Raw genomic sequence first — 26,598 nt, 5'->3', positions numbered from 1 at the left:
ACACCCACATGAGTGGTGTGCCTCCACTCATTTTGGGTGGAGGCCTGTGCCTGTGTGTTTGGGTGGAGGTGACACAATCTCAGAGTGTCGTACAGGTCAGATACCCTGCAGCAACTTTTGCCTGAGTCAGACCTGCTTGTCTTCATCCCCTGTGATTAGATTGCTAGGAGCAGGTCTTTCAGTGTTGAGACCTCAGTGTACCTTCTGTCAGTCCCTAAATCTTTAACAGAATATGCCTTCACAGCCCTTTGCTCATGTCTTCCGGAAAATTTGTGTCCATCCTTGTCAGTTAGTGGTCTCTATGTTAGTCCTTTTGCCTGTGGTTTTCAGCTCTATTCACACCAGTTAGTAGTAGTAGGATGTTAATGGTGACAGTTAATATTCAGCAAGTCACCTATGGGCCAGATATTTCTCTAAGTGTTTTCTTATATTATACCATGGAATCCTCTCATTTTATGGCTGAGGAAACTTGAGGCACAAACAGTTAAAATATATATCCAAGTCACATTGCTAATTTGACACTACAGCCACCATTGTTTAAAAAAATTTTTTTAATTTATTTGTTTTTGGAGAGGGGGAGGGGAGGGAGGGAGAGAGGGAGAGGAACATCAGTGTGAGGGAGAAATATTCGTTGTTTGCCTCTTGTACTCGTCCTGACCGAGGACTGAAGCATGTGACCTGACCAGGAATTGATCCAGTGACCTTTAGCTTTGTGGGAGGACACCCAACAAACTGAGCCACACTGGCCATGGTTAGAACCATCATTCTTAACCATTTGCTATAACTCACATTTGCATTGAAGTTTAGAGTTTATAAAACACTTTTGCATATATTAGTTCACTTTGTCATTCTTTCAGTGAATGTATTCCACGTACCACCCCAGTTAATCCTCACAAGTCTATAGGGGTAAATGTATATGGGGGGGTGTAGGTAATAAAGGGCCAAGAAAAAACCAAGCAGCAGTTTAGAGGAGATTACATCATTGTTTCAAGACAACTTCAGAAAGAGGTAAGTAGTCATTTTCTTAGAGAATGGTATGAACATAGTTCCTCCCCAAACTTGCCAGTCCCGGGGACAGAGATCTAGACCATATTTCTTAACAAGGACAGCATTGCACTATTCCCGTTCCAGCTTTTGGCTATCTCTGGGGACCTTTTGGGTTGGCATAATTATGGGGCATTTAGTGGATGGGCCATGAAATATATGGTCCAGTGGGGGTGACCAATAACAATTACGAATATGACCATGCCTGGGTCCTGGTGGAGCGGCGTGGCGGAGATGAGTCATCTGGGCTCCTATACCTGATGTGAATATTGGGCGGGCACTCAGGACTGCAGGGCTCTGGGCAGCAGGGGGCGCTGTGGCGAGAGCAGCGCCGGGCCCTCTGGCGCCAGAAGGCCTCTCGTCTCCTCCCACGGCTTCCGGCGCGGCTCCATCACGCCTGTAACGGCCGAATCATGGACCGTAACCCGTCGCCTCCTTCGCCGACGAATGGGGACGAGGGCGAGGAGGAGGTGGTGGGGGGAGACTGCATAGGGAGCACGGTGTACAGCAAGCACTGGCTCTTCGGCGTCCTCAGCGGGCTTATCCAGGTGTGGAAATTCGCGCCTCTCGTGGCTCCCCTTACTTTCCCCCCAGTGTCCGGCCCCGCCTCGGGCAGCCCCGCCGGGCCCGAGCCGCGCGGTCTCCACCGCGACCCCGCCCCTCCCCCCACCCGGGCGCGCGTGCGGCGGGATCTCTAGCGTCGCGGCCCGGCAGCTCCCCCGACCCCGAACTGCCGCCCCTTCTCCCGGAGCCTCTCAACACAGGAGGAGGTCTATCGGCGGGAACGCTGGAGCTCCTGCAGCTAAAACATTTTTACTTATGCAAATTTTCTGAAAAAATACATGGCCATGAATATACATTGCTCGGGTTTTTGCTCCCCATTCCCACGGTCGTTTCCGAAGTTTGAGTCCCAGCTTATATTTCGTGGGCTTTTGTTATAGTAGGAAAAAAATGGTGATTTTGGGGTCATAATGCTCTGGTACCCAAGTCGCGGCTTCACCATCTACTTGCCGCGTGACTTTGGGCAAATCACCTAATCTCCCAGATCCTTGATTTCCTTCGCAATTTCTATACAGGATGATAATATTTATGTCGTTGTATATAGGGTTATTGTGTAGTATAAATAAGATAATGGCTGTAGCGTGCTTACCACGGTGTGTGGCTTATAGCTGTCCGTAGGTGTGAGCTTTTCTACACGTTTCCCAACTGATTTACATACTTCCAGTCTCTTTTCACTCCAGTCGTCCACCTCTACACAGCAGCCAGAATAATTTTCCTTTAAAAAAAAACAAAACAAACCAAAAAAAATCCATGGGAACTCATTATAGTTCTTTTGCCTACAGGAGAAAAATGCGTATCTCTTAGTGTGGAATCCAACCCCATCTGCCCATGACTAGTGTCACCACCTCCACGCACGCTGGGGGCCCTTAATGCTGAACTCCCGCACTTCCTTCGTATGGTCTTCTCTTCTTCCTCAGAGATTAACTTACATCACCTAAGAGAAGTTTTCCCTAACGTCTCCCAGGCATAGGTCTTTGGTCCATCATTTTTGCCCTCATAACTCTTTGTTCACGATCACAAGCCTTTTCTGTGTGATTATCAGTTTACAAGTCTTTTTCCCCACCACACCATAAACTGCTTGAAAGCAAGGATGTAAGTCTTACTCATTGTATTTCTGCCCCAATGCCTAGCAACAGTATTTACCCTATGAATGTTGGATGAGTAGATTTACCTAAGATACTGATTTTTTAAACAGTTTTTGCAAGAGAAAACACTTTGAGGGTAGTATCTTTGTGACTTCTACATGATTATGGGGTAATATTACATGAGGAGTAAGTACAAAGGACAGCTTTTGTTCCTTTCTTTTCTTCTGTGTTTCTGAAGGTTGTTAGTCCTGAAAACAACACATCCAGCTTAGACGATGAGGAGCAGCAGCAGATGGAGCTGGATGAAGAAATGGAGAATGAAATTTGCAGAGTGTGGGATATGTCAATGGATGAGGTACGGGGCAGGAAATGGAAATGAAAAGGCTGTTGGGTAGGGGGTTGTGAATGGATTTTTTCTGTATCCCTGTAGGTGGTAAGGGGCAGGCCCCAGGAGCTGTAAATGCTCTACTTTTGTCTTTTAGATTTGTGCAAATGCCAGAACTCTAGTAACCCAGGAAGGTTCTGATACTTACCTGCCTGAAGGGAACGTTGGCCTCGGATTTGAGAGTAGGGTGGGGTTGGAGTCAGGAAACCTGTGATGCACCATGGTTAAATTAAAAGAAAGGGACAAGAAGGAATTACGTGTATGTCATCACAGTAATAATATTTTAACATTTCTGTTGTACTCTAGAGCTCCAGGGCGTTTTCATGTTTATTATTCCATTTGTTCTTCACAATAACCTTGTGATACAGGTAGTGCCCTTATTTTACAGGTAGGAGAAGCAAGAGATTGACTCACATAAGCTCTCATTTTATTACTTGGACTTTGCAGCAGATTCCTTGTCAAAATCCTGTTTTGGTCTCTCTCACTTCCCTTCTGTCTTCAACATCACCACCCAAGTTATCTTTTTCCTAAAACACGCTTAATTGTTTTCTTCTCTCTTAAAAACTGTTAACAGCTATTCATTGCCTCCAGCCATTTTTAAAAACAGCCTTAATAAGCTATAATTGACACAAAATATACTCAAAATATACTTGAAGCATAATTGATATACAAAAACTGCACATTTTAAACTGTGCAATTTGAAAATTTTTGATCTGTGTATATACACGTGAAACCACCACCGCAGCCAAGATAGCATATCTGTCACCCAAAAGTTTCTTTCTGCCCTTTTTAATCCCTCTTTCGGCTTCCTGCCTCTGTCCCCTCCAGGCAGCCACTGAGCAGCTTTTTGTTACTTCAGAATGGTTTGCATTTTCGGGAGTTTTATATAAGTTGGATCATGTTCTCATTTTGGAGGGGTCTGGCTCTTTCATTCAGCACCATTATTTTAGGGTTCATCCTTGTTGCTCATGTATTTTAGGAGTTTTTTAAAAAATGGTTTTTGCAGCCCTGGCTGGCGTAGCTCAGTGGATTGAGCGCAGGCTGGGGACCAAAGTGTCCCAAGTTCGATTCCCAGCCAGGGTACATTCCTGGGTTGCAGGCCATAACCCCCAGCAACCGCACATTGATGTTTCTCTCTCTCTCTCTATCTCCCTCCCTTCCCTCTCTAAAAATAAATAAATAAAATATTTAAAAAAATGATTTTTGCTTAGTGGTATTCCATTACATGTATGTACCATGATTTATTCATCAACTCACCTGTTGATGGATACTGAGTTACAGTTTGTTACAGGTAAAGCTGCTGCGAACTTCTGTGTAAGTATGTATGGACGTGTGTTTTCTTCTCTTGGGTGAATACCAGGAGTAATGTGGTTGGAGCATATGGTAGCTATGTGCTTAACTTTTAAAGAAATGGTCGAATTTCTTTCCAAAGTATTTTTTTTTACATTTTATATTATTACATAAGCATTTTCTTCTCATCTTCACTATTGTGGTATGGTCAGTCTTTTAAATTTTAGTCATTCTAGTAAGTGTGGTGATTCTCTTTATAATCATAATTGGGATTTCCTTAATTACTAATAATGTTGAATGCATTTTCATGTGCTTATTTGCAGTCAGTTATCTTTTTTGATTCAGTACCTGTTTGAATCTTTTGCCCATTTTTGAATTGTATTATGTTTTTTTCTAAAAGTTTTATAATTTTAGGTTTTACTTATAGATCTATGATCCATATTGAGTTCATTTTTTAGTATGATGCAGGGTATGGATTAAGTTCACTTTTTTTGCACATGGATATCTACTTGTTAAAAAGACTCCTCTCTCCACTGTATCGCCTTTGCACCTTTGTTAAAAATTAGTTGTTACATAGACATGTGAATGTGTTTTTGGACTCTTTTCTGTTCCATTGATCTATTTGTTTATTTTTACACCAATCCCAAACTGTTTGATGACTGTAACTCTATAATCTTGAAATCAGGTAGTATTACTCCTTCAACTTAGTTCTTTGTCAAAGTTGTTTTGGTTGTCATGGATCCTTTGTATTTCTATATTAATTTTAGAATCAACTTGTCAGTTTCTACAAAAAGCCTGCTAGAATTCTAACTGAAATTGAGTTGAATTTATAGGTCAGATAGGGGAAGAATTGATAAATTAATGATAATGAGTCTCTTGATTCATGAACAAGTTACAGCCTTCCATTTACTTATGTCTTCTCTAATTTCAGCAGACTGATTTAGTTTTGGGCCCACATTCTAACAAGATTCGGTCACATGTCCACTCCGGGTTCCTTTATCTGTGTGGTGTGTCCCTTTAGGTTCTGTGGACTGGTCACACTTTAGGAAGGAAGTGTGAAGCTGCTGCAGTTACACTGTGGCCAGAATTTTTTTCTGTTGAGGACTTTGAAAGCACAAGTTGTGATTTGGGACATGGCCCAATAGGAGTTTTCACCTGTTTCCCTTATCACGTTTTAAGCTCTCAGAAGACAGGAATTAAGAGTTTTATTTTTCCTTATTTCCAGCTTCTAGCATGATACTGGTAATCAGGAAATGTGTTTGAGTGAGTTAATGAGAATTCCTGGTGGTTAGAAAGATCGTTAATGTCAATATATTCAAGGCAGACAGAAGAGGACAGCCCTTTGGAACATCACAGTTAACAGTCAGACCTTGGTTCTCTGTCTCCCATCTCGAACAATCAGGTTCTCAACCAAGTTGTTCATGGAAAAAATGTCTCGGTTGTCGAACAAAACTTAGGTTCTTGACCCGTCAATCCTCTGATGCTGATACTAGTTTAGATTTGTTTATGGAATTGTTCCATTGCCTTGGGACCAGGTACCACATAGACCTTCTAATATTGCTTTTGTCTATTGACACAGATCCTAATCATTTCTCCTTGTGCCTAAATGGAGGAATGTATAGAATTAAGTTTTTTTATGGTTGCCTAAGCTCTGGGTTTAACGAGGAATATTCAACATCCAAGTTAATAATCATTTGTATTTCTAGGATGTGGCTTTATTTCTCCAAGAATTTAATGCCCCTGACATATTTTTGGGAGTTTTGGCCAAATCCAGATGTCCTCGATTAAGAGTAAGTATGTACATAACTTCCTCTTTGGAGCAATGACAGCAGATAGTGTCTTTCAGTTTTCTCACTTTAATTTTCTTACTGGCTACAAATTAGTCTGCAAATGTTTATTGAACATTCCCAGGTACTAGATAATGTGCTATTTAAAGTTGTTAGAATCCTAGAATTTTAGATTTGGCCTGTACCAGGGAGATCGGTACTTTCATGTAAGCATAGCTGAAGTTATGCCACCAATGTGTGGCAGAGCGGGGAACAGCGCCTAGACCTCCCATTTCTGTTTATTGTTCCTTTTTATTCATAGAACCCTCCATCGCTCCAAAACCTTTGTTCTAAACTAAGCCTATTACTCAAGACTTTCCATAATTGAATCTAATTCTAGTATAAAATCTACCTTCAGATGTCCTTCTAATTTAGCATGGCCTGTCTGCTCCTCATCTCAGGAGCTTACTGTGATCATCACCATCTTTGTCTCCCTTTGTCTGTCTTCCATCCCCTCTCCATTTTCACATGTTATCCAAGATGGTGCTTTCTTCCAGGCCTTCCCAAATAAGTCAGCTCTCAGTGGCCATTGCCGGTAATAAACACCCCAAATAATGATCTGTACTTCTCATTTACTTTTACCCATGTTCTGTGCAATATATTGTGCTTTAGTGCCATTTAGCTTACTGTGTGTTACACATATTGTAGGTGATCAATAAATATCTATTAAGTAATTATAATTACGAATAATAGCTGTTAACTGAGTATTTGGGTTTACTATTCTGTGAGGTTGGGCATTTATCTCTATTTTATAAATAAAAGAACTAGGTCTCAGCTTAAGAAATTTGTCTAAGGTCTTACAACTAGGGAAAGAATAGAGCTGGGGTTTGAGCCTAGCTTGTCTTTCAGTATAACCACTGTACTGTGTTGTCCCTCTTTCTTTGAAATTACGAAGTGGAGACTTCTGTAGCGTATGTTTACAAATTGAATGTTGACTTAAAATTTTACTCAGTACAGTGCTACACCTGAATTGGGGCCTGGTGAAATGATGAGCCACTTTTTCTTTGGGTAATTACATTATAAAAGACTTTACAGTAGTAATGGTTTTTCTCCTGTATTTTTCTAACTTAAATACATTGATTCATGATTAGCACTTAAAGACAATAGGTTTATGTCAGGAATAGCACCTTTCAGGAATCAGTCCTATCATTGTACATGTCTGTAAGCCGCAGCCTTTCTGTGGCCGTGATTCTCAGCCTTTGCCACAAGTTCAAATCACTGCAGACATAGACTCTCAAAACTTCAGCATATCCCAGGATCACTAATGACTGGGGGAACCCCCAGTAGGTTTGTGGTAGGATTGAGGATTTCAAACAAATTCCAAAGTGATGCTAGTTCTCTGGACCAGGGCCCACATTTTAAGAAGCTTTGCCCTTGGGAGCTTTTAAAAAGTCCTGAGTCAGGCCATACCCAGATCAGGTTAAACAGGAGCTCTGATTGTTAGGCTCCACACAGCTCTTAAAGTTCCCCCAGGTGATTTGTTGCAGTGAGCAGCCAAGACTGAGAAGCTTGGTCTTTGATTGCAAATTCAGTTACCCCCTCTTTAGTTTGTAAGGGAAATATACATGTTTCCTTTCTGCCCAGCTCTCTTTTCATCTGCCACCAACACTTGATTACATAGATTTTACTGGCTCTTCACCCTGTAGCTTTGGTGCCACCTATTCTCTTGGTCTCTGACCTCTTTAGTCACTTTCCTGTCACTTCTTTGCTTTTTTTCTTTCTTCCTACATGCTGAGTGTGGACTCCTTCTAAGGTGTAGACCCAGATCCCTTGTTTTTTTAATATTAATTTCTTTAGTGAGCTCATCCACTCGTTATACCATTAAGTTGCAGATCTGTGCCTGTGGTGTCAAAGTTATGACCTACCTTCTCATTTCTGGTGCCAGGTCTCCAGCTTTTTCCAGGCATTCATTCTATACTGGCATGCTGCATTTTGCAAAAAATTCCATGTATCCTAACTCAGTGATTATCATATGTATCTGATCATAAAAATCACGTGGTGTGTTCAGTAAACAATAGCTTCCCAGGCCCTGCCCTGGAGATTCTGATTGAATAGTTGTGAGATGGGGCTTGGAAATCTGCATTTTTAACATGCTTTCTGAGTAATTCTTACGATCCAGCAAGTTTGGAAACTACCCTAGCCGAACTCATTGTGTCTTTTCCTATGCTTTCTTTTCCACTTCTCTTGTCAATGGGACCAATATCCCTGAATGGAGAAATGAAGCAACTTGAAACCTAGGAGTTTGCTTTCTGTCAAATTATTTTGTTTTCACCTTGAGACCTTCTCATCTTTATTCCTTTCCATGCATGCCATTACCACCTTCATCTTCTTGCATCTTGATCACGGACATACACAGTGTGGTACAGTGGTCACATGCTCTGGAGCACTGCTATTTCCTAGTTGGGGGCTTTGGGCAAGTTGCTTAAATTTTCTGTGCTTTAGTTTCCTCATCTGAAAAAGTGGGATAATAATAGTACCTACCTCATAAATTATTATATGAAGTGATATATAGAAAGTGTCTGGGCATAGTAAGTGCTAAATAAACATTGGCCGTTATTACTGGGATTATTAACTTCTTTTAAAGTTTTTTTAACTATCATGAAATAATGCATTTTGCTACCAGAATAATTGTCCTAAAATATCATTGCAGTGTGTTGTCCCCCTTCTTGAGCACCTTCATGGCTCCATATAACCTTCTAAACTAAATCTAACCTCTTCATGGCACTCAGGGCCCTTAATCCTGACCTTTCTGCTTGCTGTGTTTATCTCATGCTGTTCTCTCACTTTGTGCAACAGCCCAGCTGCTTTCTTCACTGTCCTCTGGATTAACCATGTACGTTATTCTCTTTTTGCCTTTCCTGATTCTTTGCCCCTTGTTTGAATGTCTGTCGTATATGCATGTCTAAACCCTACCAATCATTTAAGACTCAGTTTATCCATAAGATTTCTTCTTCCATAACTTCTGCCTGCCTTTGATTTCACTTTTTCTCATGTCTTTCATCCCTTCACATTGTCTAGATTAGGGTGCAGGCAGTATACTCATGTCTGCTGCTCCTGTTCTATCTGCTAAGGCTCAGGGAACGTTTTTCTACAAATGTTATTGTATGTGTCTTTCACTTGAGAGCTATTGTGACCTGTGAAATTTGGTTTGACAGGAAATCTGCGTGGGAATATTAGGTAATATGGCCTGTTTCCAGGATTTATGTATGTCCATCAGCACTGATAAAAATCTTGGGTAAGTTTTACTACATAATAATTATATTTTTAAAAAGTAGATTGATATTTCATATCTCCAAGGAACTCCTGATACATAAGAGAGATAAGAATATTATAAAATGTATTTCTTTTCTGCTGATGAACACTCTCCACTGTTGATGCTAACTAGGAGCTTCTACACTATTTATGGACATGAGTCAAGATTTTTATCCACAGCAGAAGGACCTGAGTCATTGGCAGGTGGTAAGCCAGATAGGATAAGAACCAGTGAGGCAAAGCTTCCAGATGGGGCACCTGACCGGAGTCCAAAACAGTTTAGGCTCAGGGAGTCCAGGGGCTGAGAAAGCTAGAGTCAGAAAAAGCTGGAGACTAGCATCGTTGACTAGGGATACCCTGGGAACTGTGACTTAGGTCAGAGGGGGGGCCTGGCCAACAGACCAGAAGGTTCAGGATTGCCTCTGTGATTCAAAGGCTTTCGTGCTTCTGCTAGTTGTCTTCCCATGCAGGGGAGTTTGGGGCAGAGGATTTTTTAATGGTGGAAACCCTGGTGGATACTTTGAGAGATGTTAGAACACCCTGGAATTACATGCCAAAATTTTTTTTTTTTAATTTTTTTTTTTTAACATGCCAAATTTTGTGAGTGAATTCATATTCTAGGCAGAGGGTTCATGGCTATTAATTAGAATCTCAAATTTGTGTCCACGATAATTTAAGAAAACTGTCTTGGGCAGTTATTTTCAATGAGGGTTGTAGGGTTTATCATAGGATTCAAGTGATATAAGACAGGTAGTTGATTATCTCTTCTAGGAGTGGAGGGATTTTTATAGCCTGTTTTTTCCTCAGTAATATATAAACATTCATGGAGTAAATGACTTAGGAATGTGTTTGGTGCTTAGTGGTTTCTGTGAAAAATCTGGGAATGAATAATGTAAATAGGTTTTATAAATTCAATAAATGCTGCCCTGGGTGGTGTGGCTCAGTGGACTGAGCACCAGCCTGCAAACTGGAAGTCTCAGGTTTGATTCCCAGTCAGAGCACATGCCTGGGTTTCGGGCCAGGTCCCCAGCTGGAGGTGTGTGAAAGGCAACTGATCAGTGTTTCTCTGCCTCCCCTTCCCTCTCTCTAAAAATAAATAAATCTTTTAAAAAATTCAATAAATGCTAGCAACATAAAATGGAATAAAAATAGCTTCTTCAACAAATGGTGTTGGGAGAACTGGACAGCTATGTGCAAAAAAAATGAAACTCGAGCACCAACTTACACCTTATACAAAAATAAATTCAAGGTGGATAAAAGACTTAAATATAAATCGTGACACCATTAAAGTCCTAGAAGAGAACGTAGGTAGGAAAATCTCAGATATTTCACTCAGAAACTTTTTTACTGACATGTCTCCTAGAGCAAGGGACATAAAGGAAAGAATAAACAAATGGGACCTCATCAAAATAAAAAGCTTCTGCACAGCTAAAGAAAACAGTATCAAAATAAAAAGAGAACCAACTGTATGGGAAAACATATTTGCCAATGATACCTCAGACAAGGGTTTAATCTCCAAAATGTATAAAGAACTTACACGACTCCACTCTAAGAAGGCAAGCAACCCAATTAAAAAATGGGCAAAGGACTTGAACAGACACTTCTCCAAGGAGGACATACAGAAAATCCAAAGACACATGAAATGATGTTCAATATCGCTAGCTATCAGAGAGATGCAAATTAAAACCACAATGAGATACCACTTCACACCAGTCAGAATGGCCATCATAAACAAAGCAACAAACAACAAGTGTTGGAGAGGTTGTGGAGAAAAGGGGGACCCTAGTGCACTGTTGGTGGGACTGCAGACTGGTACAACCACTATGGAAAGCAGTATGGAACTTCCTCAGAAAACTAAAAATGAATCTGCCTTTTGACCCTGCAATTCCACTGCTGGGACTATATCCTAAGAACACTGAAACACCAATACAAAAGAACCTTTGCACCCCGATGTTCATAGCAGCACAATTTACAATAGCTAGGTGCTGGAAGCAACCAAGATGCCCATCAGTAAATGAATGGATCAAAAAAACTATGGTACATTTACACAATGGAATTCTATGCAGCAGAAAGAAAGAAGGAGCTCCTATCCCTTTGCAACAGCATGGATGGAGCTGGAAAGCATTATGCTAAGCTGAAACAAGCCAGGCAGTGAAATACAAATACCACATGATATCACCTTTAACAGGAACCTAAACAACAAAACAAAGAAACAAGCAAAATATAACCAAAGACACTGAAATAGGGGACAGACTGACAGTGACCAGAGGGGAGAGAAGAGGGAATTTCAGGGGGGAATGGGTAGGGTTTACAGGAACAAATTTGGAGGACACATGGACAAAAACTAGGGGTGGAGGGTAATGGGGGGAAGAGGGGAGGGTTGGGTGAGTGGGCAGGAATGGGAGTAAGTGGGGGAAAACTATACTTGAACAATGATTAAAATAAAATTTAAAAAAAATTCCAAAAAAAATTAAATGCTTATTTTAAAATTATTATGGAACAGTTTACATTGATGCTGGGATATGAATTTGTTCAACTTCTTTGGAACAGTTGGACATTAACAGGTCAAGTTGGAAGATAGCCGCATATTGTGACCCAGCAGTGACACTAACAGGTACATGGTAAGAGAGACCACACACACACATGTCTGGGTATTATGGGAGCATTGCTTAAAAAAGAGCCCCAAATTGGAATCAACTCAGTTTCTATTAGTAGTGGACTGGAGCCCTGACTGGGGTGGCTCAGTTGCTTGTGAGCTGTCCTGCAAAGTGAAAGGTTGCCAGTTCCATTCCTGGTCAGGGTGTGTGCTTAGGTTGTGGATTTGGTCCTTGGTTGGGGCAATGCAAGAGGCAACTGATAGATATTTCTCACATTTGTGTTTCTCGCCCTTTCTTTCTCCCTCCTTTCTCTTCTCTCTAAAGATAAAAAATTAAAACAAATGAAAACAGTAGACTGGAAAGGTAAAGTGTGTAATATTTGTGCAGTGGAATGTTCTGCAGCAGTGAATCAAAGAACAGTTACAGGAACAACATGGGTAGATCTTAAACACATGGCAAAGGAACTGCAACTCAAAAAACCGTTTGCAATATAATTTCCTCCATGTAAAGGTCAAAACCAAAATACATTAAATAATAGAACTATATAGTAAGTAAAGTAGAGAGACAGTGGCTGGAAAGTCAGGGTGGTCATCATTTCTAGGTGGGAAAGAATTGTGATTTGGAAGGGGAACGTGGGCTCTGGATATGCAGCACTGTCCTATTTTAAAATGTTTAAAAAATCAAATAAAAACTGCTTTGATATTTAAAATGAAAGAATGGATGCACATTGGTTAAACTGTTTTTTTTTTTTTTTAGCCAGGTATTACTGCACTGTTTGTATGACTCAGACCCTCCTACTCTGCTGGAGACAAGCAGGTGTGTTTTCCTCTTTCTATGGGTTTTATAAAAACTCACCTGAAAGGGAGTCTAGTAAAAACAGAGTTTTAATTCTTTGCTCTTGAATTTCCTTTACTCTTTTTGAAAGATAAGGTGTCAAGCTCACATTTATCATGCAGGTTGTTGCTTACGTGCCTGTCCCAAACAGAAGTGGCCAACATCTGGGTTGAAAGAATCCGGGACCACCCAGCTATTTATGATAGCATTTGCTTCATCATGTCAAGTTCAACAAATGGTTAGTCACCATGTAATCTAGAAAAAAATGTTTGAGTATGTTTAATTGTTAGGAAGCCAGGTAACTATTTCTAGAGGTCACCTAAAGGCTAAGTGTAAGGTAAGAAAGTATTTTAATTTGAGATAAAAAATTGTGTTGTGTCAGATGTGTACTAGATTTATGGGGGTGGTCAGTTCTTAAGATATATAAATGTCTAATCACTATGTGGTACACCTGAAACTAATATAATATTGTATGTCAACTGTAATTGAAAAAAATGTAAAATTTCTTAAACTCCCAAGCAAAGGATATAAACTTACTGCTTTTGGAATAAGCAGTGCTTTGGCAAGATTGGCTTTTTTGGAATAGCTTTAGGAATTTTGCTTAACATTACTGCTTTCAAAATTTTGTTTTCTCATTTCAATATCTGTTTTATTCTCTGCAGTTGACTTGCTGGTGAAGGTGGGTGAAGTTGTGGACAAACTCTTTGATTTGGATGAGAAGCTAATGTTGGAGTGGATTAGAAATGGGGCTGTTCAGCCTCCAGACCAACCCCAGGAAGATTCCGAAGAGCAGCAAGTGTTTAGAATTGTGCCCTGTGTACTCGAAGCTGCCAAACAAGTACGGTAGGTGAGCTATTTTGTACAAAAGTTCTGTGAAAATCCAGTTGCTAGAAGTATCCTTAGATAAAGTTATCTTAATTTCCTTTTGGCAGGGTGAATAACACACAGTTGATCTTTGTCAGGTGTGATTCACTACTGATATCTGTGGTGACAGTATGTGTGGTCTGTGCAAGAATCGTTAATGGTGATAAAGTACCTGTTCTAAGATGACTTAGCCGTGGGCTACTGTTAGCATTAATTATAATCAGTGTTTTAAAACCTTGGACAATTTTGTGTAATTCAAATCAATACATAAGACTTTCTTGTGCTTTATTTTCCATTGGACGTTTAAGAGCTTCTTCGATTAATGTCAGACATTTGTTTTCTTGTTTCTTGTGTATATATGCCATTATTAGATAAGTGACTGACTTTTGGGCTCTGATTTCTCCCCAAGAGTGATCACTTGGTCTTGCAGGTTATTAAAACCTTATTGCTAGTGACTAGAAAATTAATTTATGAATTGATCTGTTTGATGGTCAATTGTACATTCTCAGTGCTTTAACCCACATTAAAGCCTATTAATTTTTATTTTATCTTATTTTTTTTTATTTTTAGAGAGAGGTGAAGGGAGGGAGAAAAAGATGGAGAACGACATCAGTGTGTGGTTGCCTTTCACACGCCCCCTCTGGGGACCTGGCCTGCAACCCAGGCATGTGCCCTGAGAGGGAATTGAACTGGCGACCCTTTAGGCTGGTGCTCAATCCACTGAGCCACACCAGCCAGGGCTAAAGCCTATTAATTTTATGTCCTTTATATAAGTGAGGATTAAATTCATCATGTTTTCTCCAAACTTTCAGTATTCTCAATCTCAGTAAATGATATAGTCATTATCCTTTTTGGACAACAGGGAAGAAATGTGAACACTATTGCTGACTCTTCCTCATTCCACTCTTTTCCCATGGCCAGTCAGCCTCCAAGGCTCTTCTCTGACTTTTTCTGGGATTCCATCCATGTCACCTTCCACCTGCTGCCTCTCACCTGGACAACTGCAGCCTTCTCTTATCTGCATTCCCTGCTAGGAGGCTTGCTCCTTCCAAGCCTAGACTCTAGAAGACACCATGACCATATCACTTTCATGACTGTAACTCTTCAGTTGCCTTTCTTAGGATGCGGTTCAGATTTTTTTAAAAACATGGCTTATAAGATCCTGCACCGTGCCGCTTTATGCTGACTCTGTACTGTGTTTCAACCATATGAAATTTCCTTCATTTCTTCAACTGAACCAAGCTGTCTTAACTCCAAGCCTTTGCATACTACCTCAAACATTTCTTTGCCCCTTCACGTTTCTGCGTAAACAGCATTTCTCTTAAGATACCTTTCCTGACACTCCGAACTAAAGTAAGTCTGTGTGCTAGATCGTCCTCTAACACCTTGGACTTCCTCTAGCATTACACTTGTATGACTTTGTTATTACCCCTTTAATTCTCTTCTTTCCTTTTAGACTATAAACCTCTTGAAGGTAGGAACAATGTCTTAATGTATCTGTTTTTTCAGCCCCTAACATAATACCTGAAAACAGGAGGTACTTAAATATTTGTGGAACCATCTTTTAATTGTTTACTATCTTTTCACATAATCATTTAGTTGAACAAGTAAGATTGTGAGTTTCTAGGAGTTCAAACTGTTGATCACAAAAATTATACTTAACATGGTTTTAGTATTCTGAGCTAGGGTGCTGGGATGATCCTGTGAAGTTTTAAGAACCTCGGTGTTGTCAGTGCTTAGTACAGTGGACCTTACGTTCATTCTGTAAAAGTCTCAGTCATTTTTTTTTGTCCTGATTATTCAAGTAAACCAGAATGATAAAGTGTTACGTCATAGTTTTTTGCGTTGTTGCTTTCATGGGAAAAGGCGAAAAAGAGTGTTTATTATATTACAGAATTTTTTTTGACTGATTTCCTCATTAGAATGTAAGTTCCGGTGAGCACAGAGACTTTGTCCTATTCCCTGTTTTATCCTCAACACCTCGGGCAGCAACTAGTATAGAGTGATGAGTATTTGTTGACTGAATGCATGATTGCAATCCTATGACAGTAAAGTACTTGATTCCCTGCTTTCATTTTTTGTATTTAGTTCTGAAAATCTGGAAGGACTCGATGTTTACATGCATATCTTACAGCTACTTACCACAGTGGATGATGGAATTCAAGCAATTGGTAAGATGCTATATGGGGAAGCACTCTATTTACTCATTCAATTGTTTGATTTTTTTTTTTAAGTACTACTTTATCATTTTTATTAAGTGCAGTGTCCCAGTACTGGAAAAGACACTTGGAATTTACTTTTTGACTTGGTCTGCCATGAATTCTGCCAGTCTGACGATCCACCCATCATACTTCAAGAGCAGAAGACAGTGCTCGCCTCCGTGTTTTCAGTATTGTCTGCCATCTATGCTCTGCAGGTTGAACTGGAGTATCTAAAGATAGAAAGCGGCAAGTATGATTTAGTGTTCACTAAGTTAAATTCTAGTCTCTCAGATTTTAAAGCCCAGGTGTGTGTTGCTCATTTGGTTTCTTCTATTTTTTTTTTAAAGAAAGATTTTATTTATTTTATTTTTTAAAATATATTTTATTGATTATGCTATTACAGTTGTCCCATTTTCCCACCTTCACTTCCCTCCACCCTGTACACCCTCTCCCACCCATATACCCCCCTTTAGTCATGTCCACGTGTCATAAGTTCTTTAGCTTCCACATTTCCCATACTATTCTTACCCTCCCCCTATCTATTTTCAACCTGCAATCTATGCTACTTACTCTCTGTACCTTTTCCCCCTCTCTCCTCCTCCCACTCCCCTGTTGCTAACCCTCCACGTGATCTCCATTTCTGTGGTTCTGTTCCTGTTCTAGTTGTTTGCTTAGTTTCTTTTGGTTTTGCTTTAGGTGTGGTTGTTAATAATTGTGAGTTTGCTGTCCTTTTACTATTCATGTTTTTTCTTTATCTTCTTTTTCTTAGATAAGTCCCTTTAACATTTCATAAAATAAGGGCTTGGTGATGATGAACTCCTTTAACTTGACCTTGTCTGAGAAGCACTTTATCTGCCCTTCCATTCTAAATGAAAGCTTTGCTGGATAGAGTAATCTGGGATATAGGTCCTTGTCTTTCATGACTTGGAATACTTCTTTCCATCCCCCTTCTTGCCTGTAAGGTCTCTTTTGAGAAATCAGCTGACAGTCTGATGGGAACTCCTTTGTAGGTTACTGTCTCCCTTATCTCTTGTTGCTTCTAGGATTCTCTCCTTCATTTTTACCTTGGCTAATGTAATTATGATGTGCCTTGGTGTGTTTCTTCTTGGGTCCAACTTCTTTGGGGCTCTCTGAGCTTCCTGGACTTCCTGGAAGTCTATTTCCTTTGCCAGAATGGGGAGGTTCTCCTTTATTATTTGTTCAAATACGTGTTCAATCTGTTGCTTTTCCTCTTCCCCTTCTGGTACCCCTGTAATTCGGATGTTGGAATGTTGAAAGATGTCCTGGAGGTTCCTAAGCTTCTCCTCATTTTTTTGAATTCTTATTTCTCCATTCTTTCCTGTTTGGTTGTTTTTTTCTTCCTTCTGGTCCACTGTATTGTTTTGAGTCCCAGTTTCTTTCCCATCCCTATTGATTCTCCGTGTATCTTCCTTCATCTTTTTTATGGTAACCTGCATTTTTTTTCATTGAACTTGCACCCAAAATCAACCAATTCTGTGAGCTTCCTGATCCCTAGTGTTTTAAACTGTGCATCTGATAGATTGGCTATCTCTTGGTCGCTCAAAAGGATGAGTCCTAGGGCATTGATCTGTTCTTCTGTTTGAGACATGTCTCTCTCTCTCTCTCTCTCTCTTTTTTTTTTTGGTCTGGTTGCTCTTCTTACAGTGAGGGGCAGAGCCTTAGGTGTTCACTGGGGCTGGGCACCCCAGTCGCTAGATTGTGATGTTGTATGTGGGGGGGTGGGGGGTGGGGGGTGGGGGGGTGGGCATGGGCATGGGGGGTGGGGGGCGGGAGGGAACAATGGCAGTAGCTCTGTTCTCCTGGGATCTCAGTCCCTTCTCTGGGATCCTGGGTTGCGCGCTCTGCCCTGGTCCACAATCGCCGCCTCACTGGGTCTGCCAGCTGCCGCTTGCGTACTCAGGGTCCACCCGCTACGATCTTGTGCGCCTCGGATATCTTATTCGCTCCTGGTTGCCTTATGCGCCCAGTTCTCCCTGTTCTCTGGGCGCCACGCCCCGTGCCCGGCTGCTCCTCTCCGCCCCTCCTACCGGTCTGGATGAACGGGTCTACTTCAACTTCTTGGCTGTCTGACTTCCATTCAGTTAAATTCCTTGTCAGTTCTGGGTGTTATTCTGCCTCTAAATTGTTGTTGTTCTAATCTTGGTTGTGCGTGGAAGTGCGGTGCGTCCACCTATGTCTCTATCTTGCCGGAAGTCCTCTTTCTCCTATTTTTTATTTTAGGGCTTTTGTTCTCTTGATTACAAAAATATTAATATTCTCAATAAAATTTTTTTATAAATTTATAAAAAAAATAGTGCTTGTATTCTTACATCTAGAGGTAATTGTTATGCACTCACATGCATATTTAGGTTTAAGTCCTGCTTTTTAGGCAACAGTTTTTCATTTAGAAGTATAAAATGAATATTTTTCTGTGTAAACAAATGGTCTTTCACAGAATGATTTTTATGACTACAGTTAAGTCATGATCCACAGTTTCAGCTTTTTTCCAGGTGAGAAGTCAGTTATTTCAACATCTTTTAGTGGAAAAAACAGTTTACCTACATTGATTTGAAATGTGGTCACTGTTTTAAGTAACTTTCTATATTTTATTCAGTTCCATTGCTCTAGCTATGTATCAGTACCTATAGTGTTTTCGTGATTAAAGCTTTATGTTTTGAGACCTAATAGGACTGGTCCCCCTTCACTCTACTGTTTTAGAATTTTTTTTTATTATTACTTTTGTTTGATACTGAATTAGATTGAGACTTTTCAAAAATAAAACCCAAAAATCTTCCTGACATTTTTATTGGGACCATGTTAAATTTATGGAGTGTCCAAGAATATTTGCTTTTCCATTAGTTCACCTTATTTTATGTCTCAGTGATGTTTTATGATCTTGTTCATACAGATCTTGCATATTCCTTATTAGGTTTACTCCTAGATATTTTATCTTTTTGATTGCTATTGTGTGTGATACCTTTTCTTCCGTCGATTATTGTTGTTGTAATATATGAAGGCTATTGATTTCTTTATATTAATTTTACATCCAGTAGCCTTACTAAATTCTCATACTGTTTTTAATAGTTGTTCCAGTGGTAATAATGGGCTTTATCTGATACTGCTTTGGGCTTAAGTTAGATAGGTTTTATCTCTTTTCTATCTCTGATTTCTTTCTCTTATCTAATGGGTTTCCTTGTAAGTAATAATGGTGGTGGAAAACATACCTTGTTCCTGACTTTATTGAGTGAGAATGATTGTAGAGTTTCACCATTAATCGTGATACTCTTTTGGGCTTAAGCTATTTATGTTTTATCACCTAAGAAGATACTAATCTATTACTATTTTATTAAAAGTTTTTAATAAAAAAGATACTAATCTATTACTATTTTATTAAGAGTTTTTAATAAAAAAAACATTGAATATTTTCAAGTGTCTTTTCTGGTTTTTGGGGTAAGTTAACTCATTGAGAAGGTGACATTGAGTACAGATCTAAGGGAAATAATGAGGTAAGTCATGTGAACACTTGGGGACAGAAGCTTTCCACACAGAAGGCACAGCAGGTGCTAAAGCCCTGAACTAGAATTATGCCTTCTGTGTTTGAGGAAGAGCAGTGAGGCTCTGTACGGATGGGGTGCTGTTGGCATGGGAAAGAGAAATAGTACATGGAGCCAGAGAGGTAACAGTGTTGAGAGCCTGATTCTGCCTTTTACTCTGAATGAGATAGGGAGCTGTGAAGGTTTTTAAGCAGAGGATGGATAGACATGAACTGACTTTAATAGGCTTCCTCTGGCTGCCATGTTGGTAAGAAATGTAGAGGTACAAGTGTACAAAAGGGAAACTAGTTAGGAGTTTGCTGTGAACTTGAAGCAACGGATGATGTAACCTGGATTAAAGTGGTAACAGTGGAGTTGGTGGGAAAAAATAGATTCTGATCATTGTGAGGCAGTGCTGGCAGGATTTGCTGACAGGACAGGAGGGTGAGAAAATTCACAATATACCTGGCATTGTTGTCCAAAGGAGTTGCTATTTACTGAGATAGGAAAGATTTCTTTTAACTGCTGTAAGTTTGAGATGTCTTCTAAGTATTCAAGTGGAGGTGTTGAGCAAGCAGTTTATGAATTTAGAGCTGAGGTCTTCTATAACCTTGTTTATTTCATTTGACTTATTTTGATATGAAATGAGAGGAAAATTAATGTCTCTACCAATATGTTTGTCTTTTCATCATTTGTAGTTCGCTTAATGAGGATGCCATGTTATTTGGAATACAGACATTTGTCATAAATCACCTCCCTTTGTCCTTTTTCATGCTTTTTTTTTAGCTTGAAGTCTATTATGTCAGATAGAAAGATCAAACCCTTGTTTTCCTTTTGCTTGCATTTGTCACTATTATCTTTGCCTATCTTTTTCTTTTCAGATTTTCTAAATACTTTGTTCTAGGCGTGTTGATTTCTTTTTCATAGGTGACTTAAACTCATATAAATGTATTGATATTTATGTGTGTTTGATCTGAATGCTATATTTCCCATTATGTATGTTACATTTAAATGTCTCTGTACCTGATTTTTGTGTGTGTGTAGTTATTTTTAAAATTTTATTGATTATGCTATTACAGTTGTCCCAATTTTTCCGCTTTTGCGTCCCTCCATACTGAACGCTCGCCCCCACCACTTATTTCTGGCAGTTTAGAGTGATGTTTGCTTACAGTGCAGCTGTGATTTTGGTGTGGTTGTGCAAGTAGGTGAGTCGTGTTTACCTATGCTGCCACCTTGACCGGAAGTCCTTTGTGTGTAGTTCGAACATTTTGAAAAGTTTGTATTTTGGACTCGTGGTTACCTTTATAACTGCTCCCAAAATATAGTTATAACTACTCCCTCTTTTTAAAAATTCTTAAAATCTAGTGACTTTAAAAGGTATATCTCAGTGTCAACTCTTCCTTTTCAACTTTTCCCAGTGCTTTTAAATTACAAATTTAAGACAGTGTGTGTGGGCAGGGAGGGATGTTCCTGAATTATATTTTTGGATGTCTGTTGTGTTTCATCATTTTGGGTTTCATCTTCGAGGGTTATAATCTCATAAACAATACGTGGGATCTCCTTTTGTGTCTTCCATGAACATTATCTTCCTTAAAAAAAACAACAACCTTTATTTTCACTCTTTTGGTGTGCTTTTTTCTTTCTTACCCCCATGTCTGTCACTGTGTCTCAGCAGTGTCCAGTTCTCCTGTATGCTGCTGCCAGTTTTGCCTTCATTTCTCTGGTGGCTTCAATGTCTTTTTACTTCTCCCTTGAGCTCCATCATCTCAAGTTTCCTCTCCTGGGGTCTTTGATTTCTCAGTCCGAGCTCCTGTGTTGTGCTTGCTTAGTTACATGCTTTTTTAAAAATCATGGCCTATGTATCTTAATATTCATAAGCTTCATGTTAACATTATTTGATAAGTATTCTTCATCTGTCATTTGTTTTTCCTGTTTTTTTTTTCTTTAATATCTTTGTGTTGCTCTTATGCCCATTTCTTTTTGCTTACTCATCTTTGAATGAGTCGAGTTGCAGGAAGTTCATGTAGGAGAGGGGCTAACACTGTGTTCTAGGTCATTGATTTTCAACCTTTTGCATCTCGTGGTCACATAAACTACTAAAATTCTGCAGCACACCAAAAAATGTTATATTTTTTTCTGATCTTACCAAAAAAATAGGTATAATTTTGCTTCATTCACACCAGTCAGTCATTGTTGTGTTGGCTCTTGTCATTTTTTAGTTTGACAGTCTAAGACAAAAGAGGTCAGTGCCCTTGACTAAATTGTCAGATATTGCGTGTTTTAAAAATTCTTGCACACACCGGTTGAAAATCACTGGTCTAGGCTAACGGGAGTTGGGTCTGTGAGTCTTCCAGCTCCTTTTCTCAGGATGAGAGGTAGCTACAGTAAAGTACCACTTTTTTCTTGCCATTTGCTTCCTGCAAATTTAGCTTGTCTATGAGATTACTCATTTACGCCCTATTCCTCAGCGTCCTAGAACCCCAGGGAAGTGCCAGCTGTCATCTCGCTCATTCTGTGTACCCTGTTCCTACTGTTGCAAATAAGGGATTCTTGAGCAGTGGACTTTCCTGGCTCTTTCTCAGCTCAGCCACCTCAAGTTCCTCTCTTTCCTCTCTCGCCCCCTGGTCAATTTACACTGCATCTTATGCTGTCTCCAGCTACCTTGTGTTTGAGGTTTCAGCTGTCTCCTAGTTTTTCCAAGCTGGATTTTGGGTTTTGTCGCTTGTTCTCTTTGTTTCTTTGTGGTGATTTGTGAAACAAACAGAGTGGAAATGCTGACTTTGAACCCATTAGTGGTCCTAACTTCCTTGTGTGTGTGTGTGTGTGTGTATATATATATATATATATATATATATATATATATATATATGCACTTTCTGTTGGAAATCATACAGAGTTTTTGTTTTGTTTTCTTTTTTTTCATACAGAGTTTTTATTTGGAATACTAGGAACGCATCTTTCTTGATATTATGGGACAAAGTATTCTTTTCTTCTCCCCACTCCCCAAAACTTTATGATTTTTTATAATTGGGTGAGAAGGTGTAAAGATGCTCTTTTGACTTGACTGATTGACACCCGTTTCCTAATCCTGCCTGAAGGCTTGAGCTGGGGCTTTGCAGAGTTACCGCTGAGGGTGAGAAAGAGAGGAGGCTGTATAGAATAGATTGTTGTGACCTGCAGTGAATCATGGAGTAGGGAATCATGCGATGTTACAGTCAGTAGTTGGTGATAACACAAGTACGAAAGTGGGAGAAACTCCAAGGGGAGTACAGTAAAGCAGCCCGGCGGGGGTGGGGGGCGAGGGCTGCTCTGGAGCGGTGCCACTGAGCTGAGAAAAAGAGGATAAAATTTTCCAGGTTTCCAGCTTTATAAAAAGGATATTTTCACACAATGTAAAAGACCTAACTTTGGAAATGAAGTTGGGTTTTTTAGAAAATCAATATACTTTATTTGGTAGTATAGCAAATGTTTTTCCTAGATTTGTAATTATTAGGCAAAGTTAAAAATGATTGATTCAGAGTGAGATATGTTTTAGCATGTTCATGCTAAACCTATTTTGAGTCAGGGCTTTATTTAGTTTTATGTTCATTTTTTATTATAGGCTAATTAAAATGATGGTCTGCTTTTAAGAAATTATACTTTTTTTACCTTAATAAGACAAAGTTTTAAAAGTTTTGTTTAAGAGTTTTATGAAAGTTAAAGTTTAAATTCAAATTATTTTCTCACTATGGCCTCCAGGGCCCTGCATGGTGGGATTCTTGCCCAGCTTTCTCAACTCACCTTGTGCTCTCCTTGCTCACTCAGTTCCAGTCACACTGGCCTTCTTTTTGTTCTTCAGACCTTCTATGACATTTCTCTGTGGTGCTTTCGCACTTGTTGTTCCCTTGGCCTGAAATGTTTTTTCTGGGCTCTTTGCGTTGATTCTTCTTATCTTTTAGTTCTCTACTCAGTGTTACCTCTTTTGAGAGCCTCCCCTGCCAGCTGCTTTGTTTTAGCCCCTTAAATTTTCTTCATAGAACTTGCCAAAATCTGAAATGACCTGCTTTATTCATTTGCTTATTTGAGAATATAAAAATGTAAGTCTCTTGAGGGCTGAGGCCCTGATGATCTTGTTTCCCACTATAACTGCAGTACCTGAAATATCATCTCCGGTACTAATAGCTGTTCAGTGTGAATAAATGTATGAATGAGTGAGTGAACGAATAATGTATGAACAACCAAATTTAACTGACTGATCTCATGCCTCTTGATTTGTTTGTACAGTAGATCTTCCTTTGATTGATAGCCTGATTCGTGTCTTACAAAATATGGAGCATTGTCAGAAGAAACCAGAAAACTCAGCAGAATCTAACCCAGAAGAAACTAAAAAGTCTGATTTAAGCCAAGATGATTTTCACTTGAAAATCTTAAAGGATATTTCATGTGAATTTCTTTCTAATATTTTCCAGGTATTAACAAAGGTAAGAAAGAAGTATTAATGATTTCTTTAGCAAAAGACAGTATGCATTGTTTAATGCTCCCAACTTTATTTTTACTGTTATTTTTTTTAATATAAAAGTAGTATAACTATACTACATAAATTTGGGAAAATAGAAGGAAAAAAATATCACCATAAGCTTATAGTCTTAAACCAGCAACTGATGTGATATGCTATATTTTTATATATCTTTGTATTTTTCATGTATTTATAAACCAGTACATACAATTTTCATTTAACACTACATTATAAGCACTTTTCCTGACTTTAGATCAGTTAATTCACTGAAAGACTTTTTACTGAAGAACGAGTTTGATACCTAATTTGTCCAAAATGGTAAATTTTTAAAATTGATTGTAACCATATTTTAAGGAATAGTCTTTCTGAATATGTTCTGGATTATTAGCATATTCTTCCTTTGAGCATACCCTTTCTGTCCATATATTTTAGAAAAAATATATATTCATATTTATTGAATTTCTCTCAAGAAGGATTTTTTTAAAAGAAATTTCTGTTATGCTGGTGATTTGTTTTTTGATGAATTGCTCTGCGTCTCTTTCCCAGCCTGGGACTGTTACTTGAGCACAGGTTTTCAGAAGTCAGATTGCTAGGCATGACATTGTAAACGAGAAGACGATTGAGCATAATGGTGTTTCCCAACCTATGAAATGTTGATTGTACTTGATCCTTGGGTTTATAATTTTATATCAAGTAAAATTCAAGAGGTGATTAGATTGGGCCTTATTATGATTGATATTTTTCTATTATTAGTGAATTTGAATATCTGTGTTTGAATATCTTTCCATATATTTATATATTGGTTATATTTCATGCTTTATAAATTTATCCATTTTGATTTTTTGCATGGAACTTGCAAAAGATAAAATATTACTTGGGAATACTGTATCTTCTGCATATTCATTGCAAATATTTTTCCCATTGTTTACTTTTGTGTTTTTGGAGGGAGGGACATAGATGTTTCTTAATTTTTAAATGATAGGAATGTAGAAGGAAGGTGGGCTGAGACTGAAGCAGGGGTGTGACATGAAAATTCTTATATGCCATACTTAATGGAGTTTGGACTTAATCTGGAGGAAACTGAGGAGCTACTAAAGATTTTTTTAAGCATCATGTGATAGGATCTATTTGGAAAGATTACTCAAAAGCAACAGAGAGATCAGAGAGAGCTGAGACTGGAGGCCCAGAGAGCAATCAACAGGCTCTTGTGGCTGTAATGCTCAAGAATAATATGAAAAATGAGAGCCTTAACGGTGGAAATGTGGTTGGAGAGGAGGGGTAGGATGGGAGATTTAATGGAATTAAACATTTAGGGGGAGGAGTGAGCAGCAGAGGAGGAAAAGTCTGTGCCGTATCCCAGGTTTTTGGTTTGTGCAGTTGGGCAGGTGGGTGGGTAGTGCCTTTCACTGAGATGAGGACTGCCGAGGAGCGCGTGCTGGGGTTACACAGGGAGGAGTGATACCGGGTTCAGTTTGGGACATTCGAAATGCCTGTAGGATCAGTAGGGAATTATGTATATGGATTTGTCTTTATTCAGCAGATATAGAAATCTTCCTTTCTTTTGCCTTTTTGTTTTGTTTTAGGAGACTGTGGCTAAGGGACTAAAGGAGGGCCAGTTGAGCAAGCAGAAGTGTACCTGTGCATTTCAAAACCTTCTTCCTTTCTACAGCCCTGTGGTGAGTTAGGAGTAAATGTATATAGGTGGCTGAGTCTCAGAGGATTACTAAATAAAATGTTTTAAAATAAACACTTGATCTTCAGGGCCATTGTCAAAAGAGTGCACGAAGTTCACATGACTTAGTGCCTTTGCCATATAGATGGCTGCTGGGTAATTCATGGGACTAGCCTGAGGTATAGTTCAGATTTTAGGAGAAAGGAATCAGCACAGATTTTTTTAGTAGTCCTTTCTGTTGTAAACGAGACAGAATGTATATATTAATCAAAAATAAGATTCTTAGGTAGGTGTAGTCAGTAGGTTTATCTGTTTCTTCAATTCATATCACGTTTGCTATCATTAAAGGCAGTTTCAGGATAGGAACTATTTTAGGAAAGTGAAGTATGGAGTGTGGGAGCGCGAGAGTATTGCAAGAAGGAGGATGGAAATACAACTTCATTACTGGACCCGGAAGGATAAGCAGTGGAAGGATAAAGCCTAGTTTAAGAGTAAAACAGCCTGGTAAGGGCTAGTCTCCTCCTTGATGTTTCAGAGGACTATTCAGGAAATGCTGTTGGCATCTGGGGACATGTCATTATTTAGTTTCCTCTGGACTGTTTAGAAACCACAGGTAGAGCATTTTATAGTCAATAATCAATATCTTAAATCCCCTTTTCCTCTACTGATGTTTACTTGGTTTTGTTTGACTCACAGGTGGAAGACTTTCTCAAAATCCTGCATGAAGTTGATAAGACCCTTGCTGGTGACCTAGAAGAAAGCTTCCCAAGTTTAAAGGTTCAGACTTAAAAACTGAATTGTAATTTCTTCTTCCCAAGAAATAAACTTTTTTTTTTTTTTTTACTGACAGTTGAAGTTGACATATAGGAAGTATTAGGTAAAGCTTATGTAAGACCATAATTGTCTGGTATTACACTCATGTCCTTCTCACTCCCCCAGTTTTATCTCACTTTTAGAAG

At 39.2% G+C, this 26,598-nt stretch overlaps 1 protein-coding gene across 2 annotated transcripts; it reads left to right on the top strand.

Moving 5' to 3' along the window:
- The first annotated feature begins 1,431 nt into the window (after positions 1–1,431).
- On the top strand, positions 1,432–26,491 carry SAAL1 (serum amyloid A like 1). 2 transcript variants are annotated; one of them, XM_045825391.1, is made up of 12 exons: positions 1,432–1,592; positions 2,929–3,045; positions 6,072–6,155; positions 9,347–9,426; positions 12,797–12,856; positions 12,997–13,112; positions 13,537–13,717; positions 15,827–15,909; positions 15,997–16,185; positions 23,739–23,932; positions 25,551–25,643; positions 26,336–26,491. In XM_045825391.1, exons 1-12 carry the CDS (start codon positions 1,458–1,460, stop codon positions 26,426–26,428), a joined length of 1,425 nt encoding a protein of 474 aa, XP_045681347.1. In that variant the 5' UTR covers positions 1,432–1,457; the 3' UTR covers positions 26,429–26,491. The 2 variants fall into 2 exon arrangements, with proteins under 2 accessions (XP_045681347.1, XP_045681346.1); XM_045825390.1 differs by having other exon boundaries at positions 23,736–23,932.
- Positions 26,492–26,598: the final 107 nt, after the last annotated feature.

The sequence above is a fragment of the Phyllostomus hastatus genome, unplaced genomic scaffold (genome assembly GCF_019186645.2).
Source record: "Phyllostomus hastatus isolate PE091 unplaced genomic scaffold, TTU_PhHast_1.1 phas_scaffold_585, whole genome shotgun sequence".
In the NCBI taxonomy this organism is placed as follows: domain Eukaryota; kingdom Metazoa; phylum Chordata; class Mammalia; order Chiroptera; family Phyllostomidae; genus Phyllostomus; species Phyllostomus hastatus.
This window is presented reverse-complemented; position numbering and strand designations above follow the sequence as displayed.